This window comes from Strix uralensis, chromosome 33, assembly GCF_047716275.1.
Source record: "Strix uralensis isolate ZFMK-TIS-50842 chromosome 33, bStrUra1, whole genome shotgun sequence".
NCBI lineage: Eukaryota > Metazoa > Chordata > Aves > Strigiformes > Strigidae > Strix > Strix uralensis.
In genome coordinates this window covers 2,546,322-2,564,884 of record NC_134004.1, presented here as the reverse complement: position 1 = coordinate 2,564,884, position 18,563 = coordinate 2,546,322, and the positions used below count along the sequence as shown (strand labels likewise).

The 18,563-nt window shown below is 43.9% G+C and overlaps 1 protein-coding gene across 7 annotated transcripts in view; it reads right to left on the bottom strand.

Annotated features, from left to right (window-relative positions):
• Nucleotides 1-1,822: 1,822 nt before the first annotated feature.
• Nucleotides 1,823-18,563, bottom strand: part of DIP2B (disco interacting protein 2 homolog B) — a 68,780-nt gene continuing 52,039 nt past the window's right edge. For 6 of the 7 annotated variants that reach the window (XM_074853867.1, XM_074853868.1, XM_074853871.1 and 3 more), the window contains 20 exons: nucleotides 18,357-18,493; nucleotides 17,953-18,033; nucleotides 17,319-17,446; nucleotides 16,425-16,539; nucleotides 15,252-15,453; nucleotides 14,752-14,861; nucleotides 14,535-14,615; nucleotides 13,864-13,987; nucleotides 12,745-12,866; nucleotides 12,041-12,152; nucleotides 11,466-11,575; nucleotides 10,711-10,841; nucleotides 9,956-10,124; nucleotides 8,769-8,939; nucleotides 8,185-8,246; nucleotides 8,009-8,066; nucleotides 7,319-7,393; nucleotides 6,556-6,733; nucleotides 6,252-6,375; nucleotides 1,823-5,792 (listed from right to left, as the gene is read on the bottom strand). In XM_074853867.1, coding sequence (XP_074709968.1) covers nucleotides 5,540-5,792; nucleotides 6,252-6,375; nucleotides 6,556-6,733; nucleotides 7,319-7,393; nucleotides 8,009-8,066; nucleotides 8,185-8,246; nucleotides 8,769-8,939; nucleotides 9,956-10,124; nucleotides 10,711-10,841; nucleotides 11,466-11,575; nucleotides 12,041-12,152; nucleotides 12,745-12,866; nucleotides 13,864-13,987; nucleotides 14,535-14,615; nucleotides 14,752-14,861; nucleotides 15,252-15,453; nucleotides 16,425-16,539; nucleotides 17,319-17,446; nucleotides 17,953-18,033; nucleotides 18,357-18,493 — 2,543 coding nt within the window. In that variant the 3' untranslated portion in view covers nucleotides 1,823-5,539. Of the gene's footprint in view, nucleotides 5,793-6,251; nucleotides 6,376-6,555; nucleotides 6,734-7,318; nucleotides 7,394-8,008; nucleotides 8,067-8,184; nucleotides 8,247-8,768; nucleotides 8,940-9,955; nucleotides 10,125-10,710; nucleotides 10,842-11,465; nucleotides 11,576-12,040; nucleotides 12,153-12,744; nucleotides 12,867-13,863; nucleotides 14,053-14,534; nucleotides 14,616-14,751; nucleotides 14,862-15,251; nucleotides 15,454-16,424; nucleotides 16,540-17,318; nucleotides 17,447-17,952; nucleotides 18,034-18,356; nucleotides 18,494-18,563 lie in introns of those variants that run through there. The other variant, XM_074853873.1, reaches the window with a different exon arrangement.

Below are 18,563 nucleotides of genomic sequence, written 5' to 3'. Positions count from 1 at the left end.
ATTTCCCTTCATCCTCAGGCGGGACACGGCTGCACGCAGCCACCTGTGAAATAAAGCGCCAGGCAGTAGCGAAAGTGCAGCGGGGCGGCTTTTACGCCCGCAAAAGGCCCGTTTTGGCCTTGCGGGGCAGGGGCAGGACGGTGGCTCCGTAATCTCAAGCTGCTTTGCTTTTATTTTTAATCTTTAGAACAGCTGTATTAGTGAAAAGGAATTCCAGGCATTGCACAGCCACTGCTCTGGGCTAAACAAAGGTCAAACATGTGAAGAGAGGGGGCAGGATTTTGGCTACAATTCCTCACAGGCAGGACGGGACTGATTGTTTTTTTCTCTGAATTAAAAGTTAACGACCATTCTAAGCAGCAGCACAATAGTAGGGTGACAACCCTTCGCAGGGATTGTTCTCACAGCACCGTTTAGGACCACTGTAAGGAGATGCAGTATTTCCTGTAAAACACAAGAAGTTCAGGTAATCATCAATACGAATTGAAACCCTTCCCGTGATTTTTAGCATCTCCTGACTGTTGTCCTAACACAAATTGGAAAAGATTATATTAGAAAGGGTTTTGACTGAAGTTTTAGTCTAATACACTTTATTTTCTTGCTGCTACATAGAACGCATGCATATTTTGTTTGCAGTTTGCAATGTTTGTTTTCTTCTAGCTTTACTTTCCTGAAGTCCCCTAGTCCTGACGTGGTTTACAATCACTTCAGCTCCAGAAGTCCGACTAATCACTGTTAGACGAAGGTTTGCAGTAAATCCAGAGTACACTTTCTATTCCCCTGACAACACCTTCCACAGCTGCTGCGGAAAAGCTTCACAGTCTCAAGGTTTCTCTTCCCAAGAATTACGCAGAGTTTTACCTACACAATTAGCACTGAGCTCGCGCTACAGAACACCGCGATGCCAGAGCGTGTGCCTGGGCTGGAGCTGTGACTCAGACATTTGGGAAATTCGATCACTCCTTTCCATAAACACACTTAGAATTGAAAGATTTACTGGCTATTTCAATTTACCTGGTTAATAGAACAATTCAAAGTTACTTAGCTGAGGTTTATTTTTTTTGAAGATGTTTCCCCAATATTAAGCAAATAATTTTAAAATACAGGAAATATTTACTGAAAATGAAATGTTTTCAAAAGAAACCATGGTAAAATTACTACTCATCATTTGTAGGAAATAATGTGTCTAAGTTTAGTCTTACCCAGAAATATACAACCAGTCATAGGTGCAGACATGGACAGCAGCTGGTGTTACATCCTCAGTGGTACTAAACTGCACCTTCACATTTATGAATATTTTAAATAATTCTTCATAAAAACTCCATGGTTAAGTTTCGGACAGCAGAGATTACATCTCAAGTGCCACCACAGTTTCTATTTCATCAGCTCGTCACTTCAGCCCTCCAGAGGACAAAACCCCTCACACCTTGTTGGGAATCGCAGAAGTTGAAGAGTCTAGAAATCTCTTGTTGAATTCCAGTTCAAAACAGAACACAGCAATCCTGAATCCTAACCAGAAACTGAATAAAATCTTAAATATAGGTAGGTCGTGCTTAAAACTGCATCTAGTTCACCCTCAGTGAGTGAGCTCAGTTGTAACTCTGGTTTCAGCTGCAGGGACTAACTCTGCCCAGCCCCGGCCGCGCAGGGAGCTCAGCTCTTCACAGCTCCAGGTCTCACACTTCTAGATACAAGTGACGTAACGTATCTGCAAAAATACTTACAAGTTCTCCCCTTCACCAGGATAAATGCTAACCCGTGTTTGCTTCCTTAAAAAAAAAAATCTTTCAGAGAAACAGCAGATGAAGAACTAAGCAAGCAATCAGGCATCAATATTTATTAACACAAGACAAAGGAAACACAATCAATGCGTTAATGAAACACTGTCCAGCCAGATGTTAAATTTAAAAATGTATATCTAATCTAATTTTAAATAAATAAAAACTTTATACATAATTACATAATGCTGTAGTCTGAATTTGACAATGGTAAATTGGTTGACAGAAATTAAAGAAAAATTGCATCTAGGGCTAAAATTTATCTTGTTTGTACAACCTTCTTTTTAGGACAGTTAGTATGACACATCTTAATTACATTTATTTAAATCAGAAATGCAGTGCAAATTTTAACAAAACAGGACTTGAAATTATCTGTACCCACATATTTTGCTCAGGGAATATTCATCAACAGTACGACATACAAAATATTTTAGTTCAAAGTGTTAAGAATTCCTAGTTTTTTAAGTTTCACTGCAGCTGTTAAGCTTGGAATCTGATGGCCAACAGTAGGAAATCATTTGCCTTCTGCAGCTGGCTACGCTGCAAAGTCAAAGCGGCACGGAGAGTCTGCTTCTGGGGACTCAACGCTCAGCGGTGGCGGAAGAGCATCCAACTCTGAACCTGACCAGGCAGCATCAGCGGCCCTGCCAATTTCTGAAGTTAAGCATTTCCGTTTGTTCTCCTACGGAAAGACACCGAGCAACCGCTGGGAAGCAGAACGGTCACATTTTCTGAGAGCCTTCCCACGACAACCAAATAATCATGTGTCAGTTTGGAAGGACAAACTGACCCCAACCTCAACGAGGCTAGCAATGAAAAATACTTAGCACTTAGTGCTGTACAGTTCGTTACCTCACAGGGATGTTGTAAGGATTAGATCGTGTCCTCATCTACGGAGGAAGAAACTGAAGGAGTGAAATGACCTGTGGAAGGCCTCGGGGCAAGTCATGAGCAGAGCTGGAGTCCGAAATCGGGGCTTCCAGATTCACAGCTCCACACTTCCTCCTCTCCAGTACATCGCTCTTCACTGTGCCAAACACGGACAGAAGCATTCGATCGAGTCAAACTGGCCAGCTGCTCTGTGTCACTTACTGGCGATGGGGAGTGGAATGTTATCTCAGTCTAGGGGCAGGACTGTAAACTCACAGCTCTCCAACAGAGAGAAACGTAACATGCCAGGATAAAGACTAAGAGTACACAGTAAACTTGCAAGAGAAAACCCCAAACCCTAAGAAACCTAACCAAATAAAAACCAAGAAAAAAAAAATCAAAATAATTCAGTATGCCATTCAAAAATGTCATTTCAGAAAGTCAATCTGTCACATACTGGGAATCTTTGATCAAATTAATACATGCCTTTTTATTGCTGAAAAACCACAAGTAAAAATAAAAGACAATCCTAGAATTGTACTTAAAATCCACTTCAATGGACGAATAAAGTATTTGTTGAAACAATTTATCTAAAGCTTTAATTTGAGTAAGAAAAAGGTCGAGACCATCAGAATTTTTTCTGAAATGGGCAACAATGAAGTGAAGCTGCAAGTCACTCTGCTGTGCAAGAAAACATAAAAAAATAAAGTGATGCGTAACATGTAATAACAAGACTTTGCTGGCTGAAAAGGGAGAACAACTGTTGTGCACTTTACACCCTAAATAAGTTGCAGGACCAACTGTATGAGTCACAGTTACACCTTTCCTCGCTTTGTGGCCAATTTGTTAAAACTAAATATATTAAAGACTTCATGCACAGGTATTTTAGGACACATCTTAAGACACCAGACAGTATCCCTACTGCTACCAGAACCCCCTTTCACACCCAGGCAGCAGCACAGCACCATCACAACTGCACCTGTGGTGCCTTACTGCTGCGGTGGATACACAAACAGGAATCGGTCAGAAACGTGCCCCCGTGAACTGCAGCGTTTGCAAAGGACTCGGATGCCTAGACGTGCCGTAACAACTTCCAGTTTCTAAATTTATTCCCCCACCAACTATTTTTCAAAAATATCATTTGGAACTTCTTACCTAAATTTTAATACTCCTGTGTTCAGTGAAGAACTAACAGAACGCACCAGGAGTTTTCCACAGACCGTTTGCTTACAGCTACGCTGGGTTCTGCTCTGGTAACTGCCACAGGATCTTCAGAGTTCACACTCAGTTAAAAACTGCCTAGAAACGTCGAATGAGGTAATCTGGAACATTTTAACAGGTTTATTTACACTGTATACCACATTTGACTCAAAAAAGCCCGTTGCAGTATCTGGTATCAGCTCTCATTGCTTCCAAAATTGTATTTTCTTAAGACCCACAGAAATTTAATTGTTCTTAAAACATTAAAGTATGAGATGAAAGAAAGGTAGTTTTGAGTCAAAGCTTAAACTCCCTCAGCCTGGTGTGCAATCGCTTCTCAACAGGAAGAGTTTATACCCGCTACTCAAAGGCTTCTGTTTCTTTGCATTTACTAATGCGAGACCCGACACAGTATTTTGAAGGCTGGGTTATTAATTTTCACAAAGTTATTTAATGATGTGTTTACCAGAATTGCCCTGTCTCATTTTTGTGCCTCCTCCTGTAGAAGAAAAACTGCGCTCAACTTAAACCCCAGAACTACCTAATTCTTTCTAGTGAATGCTTTGAGGAAAACCGGGTTGTTGCCTCCCAGTTTACATTAAAGTCTATTTACAGCGTTTCTTGCTCTACCAAGAGGGAACTGAACGGAATAATGACTGAATTGCACAAACAGTGAATTTAACTCTGCGTCAATCTAAAGCTTTTTTCTTTTTTTTTCCCCTTTAAGCACAAGGTGTCACAGAGGGTGGAGGCAGAGACTGTCATTCAGGTGCATCATTTCAGTTGAGCATTTTGGACTTGCACTGCGATTTCTACCAAATTCCATGTTACAGTTTAAATTCAGCCTCTTTTAGAAAGATGTGCCTTAAAATCATAGGTTTCTACACGCTACGACACGCTTCTGGCCAGCAATAAAAGACTACATACTGAAATAAGAAAACTTGTGAAAGATGCGTGTAACTCACATTAGTTGTCTAACCAATGTCATTATGCTAAGGACCACAAAAGTTACTCGTCCTTAAAAATTTCTACCTTCAGCTGTCATCGTTATCCAAGTTAATTTTCTATCTAAGTGAATTATGTATAATAATATTTACATATTTAAAATATAGGCAAAATTCTTTTTAAATTCAAGAAATATCTATATGAATAAGTAACTCTTAGATTCCGTAAGTTATTGATTTGGTCATGGCACAATTTTAAATAAGTTGTGTGATCCCATGGAGTGAATAGCTACAGTGCAGATGCAAAGTACGTTATATAGTAGGGAACTGCAGAACTCTGATGACCCTTTTCTTAATAGTTTATTATCTTAACTAAATAAACCCTCCCCTTATAGAATCCTAAACCAGTATTAGATAAAAATACAAATATGTACAACAGATGAAAAAAGTAACACTACTGTAAAGGCCTTAGGAATTTTGTAGCTCACACACTTGTCAACTTTGCATTTTCTATAAAGCTAATATTTCAGTAAACTGTTACAAATGTTTTCCATTGCCTACCACATTGCCTTTTGTCCGTCGGTAGTTAACGTGACCTTAATACCGCAGGATGAGATGAAGGGAATATGGCAGCAATCTCAAACTTTATATCAAGTATTAGTAATTTTCACCAGCTTCATTTCTATAGCCACCCTTTGTCATTTAGTGGTCCCGCAAAGTTTCTGAACATCACCTCCCCCACACACGTTACATGTTATAGGCTACGTAGATGGGGTCTAACTGGTCAGCTAGAAAACTGTCGCGGAGATGCATTCGTTGTTTCTCTCCTCTGGAATTGATAGGGATAACGCCAGGATCCACCACCACCACCACTCCCACGATTAGATAATGTTCTTCCAGGACCACATTTGTAACGAGAGGAACTAAATCCAGGGCTTCCTGTTCACAGCCACACAGCTCCACAACCACCACCAGCAAGTTGGTCCACGTGAATACAGCACTGAAAGTTAAAAAGAAAAAAAACAAACAGAAACCCCAGTTACTTCCACAAACGCAAAGATTCAGAGTTTACAGTGATTTATCCGGAGATGGGAGTTTGCCACCTGCTCTGGGCTCCATCTCCAAGCGACCCGATTCCAAGACCCGACATGTCAAAGATCAGGTCAGACATATCACAGGGCGACATGCGAACCAAACGCTGCTTTCAAATATAAACGGTTCTTTACACCACAAAGCAGGAAATCATTTCTATTTTGAATTAAGGCTTGTGAGAAAACATTTGAGGCAGTCAGCCCAGTATTTTTCTGATCTACAGATGGGAAATGAGGTGCACGTCTTGCTCACGGTAGCACAAAAAAGTATTTGAATTTGCTTTTTTTTTTTTTCCCCCCTATTAAACCCTGCATCTTTGCATAAACATTGCTACATTTCAGCTAGGTTTTTTTCACGGCTGTTTTACCATTCAGCAATGCTTCTGTGCGTTCGAGATACAGAGGTCTCAATATCAATTGGATGGTAACGCAGTCCCCTCAGTTCCAAAGTTTCATCCAGTGCTCCAACAACATACAGCGCGTCGTGGCGCTCTGGAGAGGAGAGATGGGAAACGGAGTGTTTGCATGCTATGAACACAGACAATAAATGGGGCTTAGATAAAACAAAGTGTCTCTTGTATCCAGACACGTGGATCAGGACTTATTTGCTGCAGAGTATAAAAACAACCTCTTCATCTTCGTTTCAAAGATAAAGACTCATTTCCGCCGTACCTCCGCTGGCAGCTGTCAGCTCTGTCCGGCGAACGAACCCGAGGTAGCCAGTCCGAGCCCAGAGCGTCTGAGCAGCGTCACCGAAGCTCAGACGAGTGTTGAAATGATCAGCTTGAAGGGTTTCGTTGTCGTAGATCGTGTAGTAGCCACTGGCCGTGTGTGGACTATTAACCCAAATCTGTACAGGAAAAGGAAAAACAGATCCACACGTTACAAAACCGAAGCATCTGTTGAGTATTAAAATGAAGCAAGGTAATAAGTGTAACAAGAAGGTTCTCTTTTTATCTAAGATTTTCCAGTTCCAAAAATGTTTTGCATTTAGCTCAAACCTCCAAATATCCTGTAGAATCTTAAAAATGCATCTTGCAGATCCACTCCCCTAATAAGCGTAAACTGAGGATTAACCGAGTAAATAAACTGCAGATTTTTATAACATGTGAAGTCCAAAAATTGATAATAATCTATCAACACAGATCAGACATACTGGTGTGTCATCAGGATAAGGAAAGCAAGATGTAAGTCAGATTATCTGGAAGCCAGTTATGCAAGATTTAGAGTGCAATCAGCCTTCCTTTCTTTAAACTTGACAGTAAAATAACACAGCCAAATTCTGAACACTCCAGCAGTAACTCAGCTTAAAAAGGCCTGCAAGTATTACCACTCACAAACTGTCACCCAGCAACTTACATAATCGAACAGAGAGAATACAGCTCAAGCAGCAGACAAGAGGAGAAGGTACCCAAATAGAGAAATCTGCACTCACCTCCCCAAGATGAGAATCTCCAAGAGGCCCCTTTGTCTCAGGATTAACAATGACTACTTTGACTCCGGGTAAAATCTAAAGATCACAAGAAGGAATATGTAATCCTTGTATGAATTATCTTCACGCAAAACTAAAATACAATTCACCTTCATTCTCCATTCACCTCTGGAAAGGCACGATTTCACCACAGAAGTTACAAACAGGTATAAAACGTGCCAGGACACGCACACGGAGTGAGCGCTAACCCTATGAATGTATTTTGTGACTCAAGAGCCACAAAGGGAAAGCGCTCTACGCCTGTAAATGTTGCTAGACCTTGATTCTGAAGAATTCAGTGTTAAAAACTACTGGGAAACATCTGTTAATCTGTTTAAAGAAGGAAGTGACAGGTACAGTAAATCTCAAATGCGTGCTGGTTTCAAGGACACGACAGCAAAGACTTTTGATCTGGTTCATTTACTGTAAACAGAACCAATTCTCCCAATTGTTTCAGCAAATCACGCTCCTAAATCAACAGACACTTCATGATAAATCCAACTGACTTTCCGGAGGAACAGTGTAACCGTCTGTCACCTCACGCCCTGCCACAGGACTCTGCCTTTCCTACATCTACTTCACAAGGGGCATAAAAAGCAGCGCGTGGTGGTCAGGTGCGGCGTGCCGCGCCCCGCGGAGGTAACACGGAATTACCTTCCCCGATTCGGAAAGCAGCAGGCTTTGTGGAGCTCCCCTTTCCACCAGTCGTACTCTGAAGGTAAAGAAAACATTGTCAGGGGAAAAAACAACAACTGGGAGATGCAATAGCTCAGTACCAATATGACATTTTATACAGAGTTAATTAACAAGTTTAAGGAAAGTTACTGTACCTGTCATGTCTCAAGGATTTCAGATCTACATACACCGTGGTGGGATCAGGCCCAGATGTTCCCTGGAGAGTTAACATTTTTTTAAAAAATTAATGTATCTACAGAAGTCAGGGTAGCTCCTGCCTGAGCTCATAAACGTTTCCAGGGGTTTCTTACTGGCAGCAAAATTCAGATTCACATTTCCCCACCTTTGCAGTTGCACTAAGAGGAACACTTCAGCGAACAGGCCATTTTCTCTCTAAGCTGAGTGTAACACCAGCGTGGGACACATCTCTGGGGAGGGGGGAGCTGCTACAGAGGCAGCCCAAGCGCTCAGTTATCAGCCCAGGGGCAACTAGAGTCATTGTTTATGTGAAAGAAACAGTTCTCTAACGTCATGTTTCAGTTGTTTTGAGCATCTGTGACATAATCTGGCAGCTGAAAACAAGCTTAAATCTTGTGCCAGCTGTTGTCTACAAAGCAGCTGTTGGGCCAGGCTAACAACGAGGAGCGTGTGTGGGTCAGGAGTTTGCTGATTCAGAACCCAACGGAGTCGGGAAACGCGATGCCAGAGACGCCCCGGCACCGGCGCGCGCTGGCGTTACCTGCAGGCAGATGGCAACGTTGACTCTGGAGCCGAAGGTGGTGCTGACAGCCCGAGAGGACAGGCCAATGTCTTTGAAGAGTTTGGAGAAGGAATGAGTGAGAGAAACTCGCGGCCGTTCCTCTGCAACTACCACACAAGTCCGGACACAGGACAGATTAATTCCTCGTGCCTGCAAAAACCCCAAATGAGTGCGAAGGACTGTGTGTGTTAATTACCCCTGCCACACTGCACCACGGTCTGTTCCCCCACAAGAAGTGACATTTGCTTTCTATCTCTGGAAATTACTTGGGAAATGCAGCACAAACCCTGTTATTGTGTTCAAGTTATTTCCTCTTTTCAGCTTCTATTTGTAATTATAAAATGTGTCTGACCAGAGCCTAGAAATACTGCTAGAACAAAATATGCATTAACAGTGCTCCTTCCTCTGCCACAGAGCGTAGCATCACGTGCTTCTGCAGTGCTTTTCAGCTAAGATTACATCTGTTATTCACTATTTATATAGATGGAAACCAAACCGAGTGAGAGTGAAGTCATTTACTGGGATTACACCGAGTCTTCAACAAAACTGGGACCAGAACCCACCATTATTTCCAGACACGACCATGAACGCACTGAACAGCGTCGGCCAGTTGCTCCCATCTGTGCATTCTGCTGTCTAACCGGTGACACCCCCCAAAGCAGACACCTTCAGAACAAGACTGGCCCTTAATCTCACAGATGGAAGTACACTATTTCAGTAAACCCCATGCAAAAAGCCACCTCAAGTGTTTCATGTAGCTATTTTTTTTTTTCCTTCCTCTTATCTCCAAGGAGAAGACACCTCTATTTAGCAAACTGCCTAACGTGTGCTTTCCATCATGTGCTGGTCTGAGCCGCCACTGCAGACTCTTACATAAGCAATTCTCCTGCACAGCGCTCTGCTGCCGGCGTCCTCTCGTCAGGGTTTGCCCAGCAGTCTCTGACACTCACTAGCAACGTGCTACCTACGCTGCAACGCTGCTCAGCTTCAATCCTTTTCATCTCCTGGGGCTGCAAACACTTTTTGTCCCTTTTGCTTTTTGAGCAAGCTGTGGGCTGGAGACTCGTGCAACAGGAAAACTGTTGTATTTAACAATCATATCACTTTGCTTTACTACCGCAGTTTCCTTAATTTATGTAACATAACATTCAGGAAACATTTCTTACCTTTAACATTTCAACTTGGTTTCCAAGTCCCTTTGTGCACAGTTCCATGACTGAATAGGAACAGAAAGTGTCCCTTATTTTATACTGGCTGACAGTAGATAACCAGAGAAAAAGGTTGGATTCCAGCTCCATAGGAGGAATTAAAATTGACTGGTGTCCAGAATACACACTGTGAAGAACATTAAGAAAGAAAACACTTTTGTGCAGCATGTAGTTATCTTTAAATTAATATTTAATGTATTTTCATGTTGCATTCCTGCTAGACCAAAAGCAGGTTGTGGGACTCTGCATCTGAGGCAAACTGATAATAGCTCCAATGCCCACCTTCTGCAGCAACATGGTTTTAAAAATACAACTTACTGTACAAGAATAACCATCTATACACACACAAATGTGCACACACACTGTCAGAGTGAAGGAAGAGAACTGGCTCAACCACACAGTTTACAGAACGAAAACTCCCCTACTGCAACATATAATCAAGGAAGAAAAGCAAGAGAAACATTCTGGAGCCAGTAATATTTGGCAGCACAAATACACATAATCAAGACAGGATAACATCTTGCTAATCCGCAGGAAAAGGGAACATATTATTGTCAGTTCAAAGACAAATTCTCCCCTTACTGTAAATTAGTCATTTTGGTAATGTCAACATAATCTGTCTGTAATTACGCCAGCTAAAGACGTGGACTGCCACTTCCCATTTACAACCAGCCAAAAGTTAATCTTTTCCTTCTGCCCCTCTGAAGTCGTACCTGCAAAGGCACCAGAGCACAAACCCTAGTCCACAATAGGGGTCAAGACAAATTGCGATCTGCCGAGAGGAGTAGAGCTCACACTGAAGCTTGATTGCCCTGCAAAGGCCACTCACTGCTGCGTGGGACATCTGCAGCACAAGAGACAGAGAAACCGTGCTGAAATTCAAGGACATCAAACAGGACTTCATCAAGACAGGCAGGGAAGAATAAAGAGAGGTTTGCCTTGGTAACACTGCTCCATAAACTATGTTTCTTCTTCCTTTATCTTCCGTAGCAGAGGCAGAGCACTGCGGGACCCTCCACAGTAAACCAGAAACAGTGATACCAACAGCTATTGCCTGCAAGCTTCAGGCATCTCGGACTCCAGCCTAAGGCTTTCATTTTTCAGTTTCTTATCCTCTCCTCTGCCAACTGCATTTCCTATTCTGCTCTTGGTGGGGGAAAGCAGCAGCTCCCAGCTCTGCTACTCGCATCGCTCGCTGCTCTCCTAACAGGCAGCTCTCCAGTGGGAGGCAGCAGCAGAATTCCCGATGCCCACGGTAGAGACCCGTCTTCCCACACTGCGGAACTCATTCTTCAGCACAAAGTCACACTGTGTTGTCTGCAGTGAATCCACAGCTTGGAGGGAAAGCAGGGTCTGGATTTAAGCTACAAGAGCCAGCTTTGGTGGAGGTCAAGGGGAGAGGTGGTTCAGAGTATCAGCCAAAGACAAGACACCAAAAAACCCACCTGCTAAAAACATTTTACTGTACCTTTACTCCTGTAAGCATGCCTGTTGTGGAAACACTGAAATCTAGATATGCTAACATTTCAGGTGTAGGTGGCTTATAGATCTGAGACAGCCGCTTCCTGGGCAAGTCATCTGTACAAGAGAGGAACAAACGTGGTTAATTTTTGATTACTGAAGTGGTATTTGAAAGGAGAACACAACTTTCAAAAAGCCCACGATGGACCACAAAGCTTTCTGTTAATTCTCTTTCCAAGAGACAGACTACTGTATGACAAGACTCTTGCCAAAGTTCCCATGTAGAAAATCATTTATTCTCAGGAAAAGGGAGAAGAGACCAACTCGCTCTTGTCTTAAGGAAATTAACAGTTGTCTGCAACATGGCTTTTCAGCAAAATTATTTTCCATGCATAGCTCAACAAATGCAGAAGAGATGTCAGTAAACAAGGTCAGACCTAGCTTATATCTTGGATAGTTTCTCTAAATATTCAGATTATTAAGAGCCATCCAGCAGCACCTGAAATGGGGGACAGTCCCTTTGGAAGTCAATGGTAACCCCTACACAGAACCTCAAAAAGTCTTTCAGCCCACGGACCACACCTGTGTCAATGATGGTTGGCCAGGTTTTCACATCTACAGCAGCAGCTGCCTCTCTGGATTTCAGTAGTCTCATTAAGGTCTGGGTTGTGAGAATACAGGCAGCTTTGCTGACCTAAAAAGATAAATACTTACTAAAAAAAAAGACAAAAAGCATGTCCCAGTGGCACTGTCATTGCAAGATTTGATGTTCAGGGAGTGTGTTTTACCACCTGCAGCCAGCTTCCCCCAGCAAACCTGCATTAATTCCTGTGGCCTTGGCAGCACACTGCGCTCTCCTCTTCCTTCACTAAAACCTCAAACACAGACTAAAACGCAAATAACCATGTGAGGAGCTTTAGAGCAGGTGAGAACATTGCACAGCCAACACCCAGCTTCCTCCCCAAGGTCCTTTCCTGGTTACTGGGTTTGGAAAGTAACTAATAGCAGGATTTGCGCTTGCCCAGCAGTAAGGAGTGTCAATGGGAAGTTTTAGGTGGTAACATCACGTTAGCATCTCTCAGAAACCACCTGTTTTACAGCGATTTGTCTTGCCACATAAGGAGAGGTGGTTCTCTCTCGTGTTTTACAAATGAAACACTGTCCTTCAGTTCGGAGATGTGCTTCGGTCCCTGCTGTCGCAGGCAGAGCGGGGGGGTTTGGGCAGCTGCGTTAACCACTCGGGTCTGAGAGGGCAGAGCAGCAAGTGCTGCAGCCCCGTTACTCACTTCCACGATCATTCGCACAGTGGGCAGCGTAGCAGTGAGGCTCTGAGCATGAGGCGGTCTCACGGTCACGGGGATGCAGCCAGCGTACAAACAGCCATAGAACGCGGTGATTAGCTCAATGCCTGCAAGGACACGATAGGCTGTAGTGTAGGACACTGGTGGATGGACCCCCCTTTTCTCCAAGTACCAGGTACAGTTGCCCTTTGCAGGTACACACACTAGTCCACAGCACAGATGTGCAACAGCAGCCGTCCAGCCACCGCGGGCAGCACAAGGATGCCAAGAAAGCTCGGGATAGGGGACTGGGAAAGCACAGACCACCAACCACAAAAAAAATCAAATCCATCTTACAGGAAAAGAACATCCCAAGTGTCAAATGACTCAAAAGTCAGTCAGGACGAAAAGGATTGTCTGGCAGGGCAAGAAGTACACAGACCAGAGAGCAGCTCTCGCTAGCAGTGAGCGTCTCACGCCAAGCGGCAAAGCTGCGTGCTGCCGGCCCCGAGACGCCGGACGGCGCCGCCACCGCGGCCGCTCCCGGCCCACCGCGCTACAAAAGGGCCTCCAGCGGCCTCGGGCACGTGCCCACTTCCTGCACCGCCGAAGGCGACGGCACCAGCCTCCACCAGAAGCCACCCTGCCATTTCTCGTAGCAAACTACGCGCTCTCCCTGGATGGAGAGCTGCCACCTGGCAACGTGGCTTCAGACAAACAAGATCTGAGCAGACCAGGAGCTGAGGAGTCGCTGGGAGGGTGACTGGCACAATTCTCCAGCATATCCAGTGCGGTCACAAGTTTCTAATAACCTCGTAGAGAACACATCACACCAGGGATCTTTGATAACCACAGAAGCCTTTGACGACACAGCAAGATCTAGCCAGGAGTGAGAAGGTACAAACTGGCTTTTCCAAAACTCTAGAGAAACAAAGTTTGAGTCTACAAGTGCAGGACATTAGGACAGCCCTCTCTGGAGTCAAAACTACATCAGGGAGTTACACAGTCCCTAAGGTATCGCTGTTTCAATAATCCCTCCTGTATTTCCAGATCTCCACGAGATTTCAAAGACAGACCATGCTGCACTTCCACAGTGGGATGCAGTCGTTACTCAAACCTGCTTACCAGGAGGATAAAGAAGCACCACATTGTCTCCTGCATTGAGATGTCCTTTGTCACACAGAACTGATGCAATTCTCTCAGCTTTTTTGTGCAACTGAAGGCAGGTGGCTGTGCACACAGTAGTTCCCTTGAAAGGAGACAAAAATGCTCTAAACAGGGCCTGGCACAACACATGTGTCAGTAAAATGGTCGCTGCAAAGAAAAAAAACAAACCAAACTTGCTTGCTAGTGTCAGTTATAGCTACTAGTTATCTATACCTATAGACTGCTGGCACTCAACGAGCCATTTATCCACTACAATATCAAAATATAGAGATGGAGTTAGATCTGCTCTAGAAAATTCTACCTTCCAGGGAGTCAAGTTCAGGTCTTCTTGCACCAGAACCTTGCCAGAATATACTCAACAGGGATACACCATTAAATGATACAGGAACCAGTGGGACCTACAAACACGCTCAGTTTTAAAATGAAGCACTGAACCATGAGAGTCATTTAGATGAAGTGACCTACAGGTTCAAAGGTTCAAGTTTTAAGTTACAATCCATGGGCAAAATCCGATGGAGACGCTAAATGGAGGACACTGGAGTGGGCAAAGGATTTTAAGCACAGTCTCAAACTTGCACTGAATAACATGGGGTGGACCTTAAAACCCAACAACTCGGCCCTGACTGTACCTTGGCGTTTAACAAAAGGAAGAGTGGGTGGTCAGGAGTTGCTTGAGCTCTCCACTGTAGTACCTCTGTCAGGAACTGGTGCTGGAACAGAGAGGCAGTAATTAAATATTAGTGCTTCTACTCAGAGGCGGTACTGAAGTGCTTCACATTGTTGCTTTGCGTTCAGCTGCAGGGGAAATTCTTTCCCATTCTCTAGCTGTAACAAATACTGAGTTACCTTTTTAACTAAATCATTGTCTTCTATTTGACCGAGATCTCTTCCAGAGGCTTGCGCAATACGCTTCCCAGCAACCAGGTTCCCCACCATCACAGAGGCAGGGCCAACGCCTGTTGATAAAGAAGAGCCACGTGACATGTGCAGTTTTAACACAAATGGGAAGGAGCTGGCCCAGAACTGCAATCTGCAGGAGAGCAAAGGTGCCAAGATTCTCTGTAGGATCCCACAGCTCCTGGCTGAGAGGTAACAGAACCTCACTGACAGAGTTCAGAAGTCTCCTATTCCTCAGCAGAAAGGAACCCCATGAGTTCAAAGGTAGGAATCAAAATTCCTGACTGACACATGCAAAGAGAGGCCTCAAACACGCCCCAGCCACAGGCCACAAGACAAGCTCTGGTCCCCAGCAAGCAGGACACACAGGAAGCTGTGTGACGCCTCCGACACCAGGTCAGACTGTGACCTTCACTTCACTAACATTAAACAAAAGGGCTTTGTGTTACCTGGTTGTTTCTGCCTGGGTTTTGGCAAGTTCGTCACACACGTGTGCGGGCACATGAGGATGTTGCACGGATGCAGAGAGCCCTCCAGAAAGTGCTGTTTGGTTTGAGAGATATGGATCCCTCCCAGTGGAGTTTTTGGCAGTGTATTGGCTGGCACGAGAGCAAGGCAATATACACCCACTTGGTGAATGCTGTCGATTGCCTACAGAAAGGAAAGATGGTCACTTGGATTCCTGGTGCCACTGCAGACAGCCTGCTGATTCTGGTGGCACTGACACGCTGCAAGACAAATCCCTGCATTTATAAGGTACTGGAGGAGCAAGTCAGTCGCTACCACTCCATTTCACCTCTAACATCAGCGAGCTCTGTGGTAAGAGTTAAGTGCTTGTTAGCATCCCTGCCTTTATAGTCCATTTCATATACAAGCAAGTCATTTTTAAATCTTTCATGATCAAAATCCCAAAATATACACAGTTGCTTGATGAATCATATGATTTTGATCTTAGGATTTTATCCATCTGTCTCCTCTGAACCATCACACTCTGTTCCTTTTTTGTCCGCCTCAGCTTTCAGGAATCTAATACATTATTCAGACCACCAGGTACTTCCCCGATTTTTCTCCCCAGTTTGCACACTTCACAACCTGAAACATCACTCCCAAGAATGACACACATGCAGCGCAGGCAGCTCTCAAAGTAAGTATTTGCCACTCATTCTGCTTTCTTAGGACTACACTCATTCAGCTGTTTTAACCTTTCTCTGCTTACTGTCTCCCTGCTGAAAATTCATCTCCAAAGATAAGGGCAGCGTTAAAGCATAACTTTAAACACCAGCATGATCCAAGACTAAAAGCAGAACTCCTAGGCTTAAGCACTGGGTCTGCTTTGCAGTGCTGAGAGGCAACTGTGTTTCTCTACACAGTCACAACGCTGACCACTTTGTCAGAGCCTTCGCTATTCTGTGTCGCAGCCGCTTTCCCAGGACCTTGAGGACACAACAGAACAGCTTGTACAGAGCAGATGTACCCAGCTTGTGACCCTGTGAAAGTACCCCGTGCCAAGAGGGATCGTGAGCCTGTGCTCTTCCCATCTGGGGCTGCTGATGGCCTCTGATCTGCCCACACACTGAAGAACTGCGCAGACTCCCCTCGTCCGCCCAGGTACGGGGAATTACCTGCAGCACTCGGCTCATCCACTGAAAACTGTCCTCTTCAGATGCATCTGGCCTCTGCTCTGCAACCACCACAATCCTCTCATCATAGAAGACAGATACTGAGAACACAGCGATCCTAAGGAAAAGGGGAGAGCCATACTGGCACAAATTCTGGCTTTACGCCTTGGGAATAGGAAGCCAAGGAAACAGACTAAAGACAGAACTTGTAAAAAAAAAACCCCACCAACCCACAGGGGCAAAGACAGAGAAAAGACAATTAAAACTGAGTCAAAAAGGAAAGACTTTGTGAAGTATGTAAGGGATTAATTCCACCTTCTGATGAAATTCCTGCCCGGCATAGCTCCCTGTCCTCTCAACCTGCTATCACATTTCTGTTCCAACCTGTGGCAAATCACCAGTGCAAGGAAAGCTTTAAAAGTATCTCCAAGACATAGGGGGCTTAAAATCTGTTAAGTCTTAGAGACATGAGCTCCAACCCTGCCTGAGGATCTAGAAAATTATACCCACAACTGCTAAATAAAATTAAGTATCTTTGGACATTAATGAAACTCTTGCTGCAGAGCATCAGCCAGCAGCTAACTACTACAGAGACTTAAAAGTAAATTCTACAGAGACAGAGAATTAAATTCTCCATGTGGCTGACTTATCTTGTTACTTGATTTCTTCCCCTAAAGTACACACACTGGATGAAAAGCCAGACAGGACCGTGGGGAAAACAGACCTGTGTTGGGCAGGATCAGGCCAATTGCTGTCTAAACCAAATCCACACTTACTTTAACTGAGCTACCTAAGCAATCCAGTTACTGAAGAGAAATCAAAAATCACGCTAAAGATCCTGTTTTGCTATAGCACATGCAGAGGCTTATGGGGAGGGGCAAGGTTTATTTTGCTAACCTTCCTCTGTAAACTGTTTTTATGGACTCTACTGCCAATCCAGTTGCTACAATGTCATCAGCGTTATGTCTGCGTCCGCTAACTGTCAGCAATCCATCCATTTTTCCAACCACAAACACCAAACTGCCCTGAAAGATAAAAAGATATCTGTGAGTAACTTAGATAAAGCAAAAATTCAAATGTCCCCAACTTGCATATTTCATAACTATGGCTAGATCCATTGGATTTGTATAAAACACATTCTCTTTCTCTCTAAATTACATCATTTATGATTAAACCATTTATGATTAAACTTTAAATCGCACCATTTATGATTAAACTGAGCCACTCAGCAAGACAAGACATTCCAGCACGCACAGCAGAACTGCCATACAAAAAGCTTCTTACACTTGGGTTTAGAAGAATTAGCAATTTAAAAATGTAACAAGCAACACAGTAAGGCATTGTAACGACGACACGCTGGAGAAGTAAGGGTTCCTACTGGCTCAGGCAAATCCATTAACTTTCAACTCTCTTCACCCCAGCAAAGTATCCTTACACATACGTCTGTACCCAGATGCTTTTCTTTTAAACACTGAAGGCTCCTAGCATGAACAAAAGAATGCAACGCGAGCTCAAAAACCGTATTACGCACAGGTCCGACAAATCCCAGCAAGCCGGAACGGACAAATGGCACATCCCCCACTGGAGAGCCAGCCGAGTTCACAGGGATAACCTGCAACAGAAGGGACCACACTGGAAGCAAAGTGCATTTGCCTGAGGATAGAAAAACATTCCCCACATCAAGAATTGCACTGTGTGTGAGGGAAGTGATGAGGAGGAGAGGGAATCCTCGGTACAGTCACCTTCTAGCACTTTACAAGACCGTTACTAGGCCTTTACAAAAAGGGAACACTGAGTGTATCTAATTGTAAGGAGTTTTTCAGGGTATCTTTTTAAAAAATAACATTAACACTTAAGGTACAAACCCAAGAGATTACACAAGGCTATCAGTTCTACACAGGAAACAGGGAAAGAGATGCATTCCGCTATACATACCTCAAAGGTATTCTTTGTCACCCCTGCCAGCCCATAATACATCATTCCTCCTGCTCTGGAGCTAACACAGATTTCCCCAATCTCATCTGTTTTACAGAGCTGAGGCGGTCCATCAGGTTTCACTATACACATCATTCCTAGGACAAATTACACATCGTTAAAACAGTCCCCGAGATCCGCCTCGTGTCAGCGCTGACACATTTCACT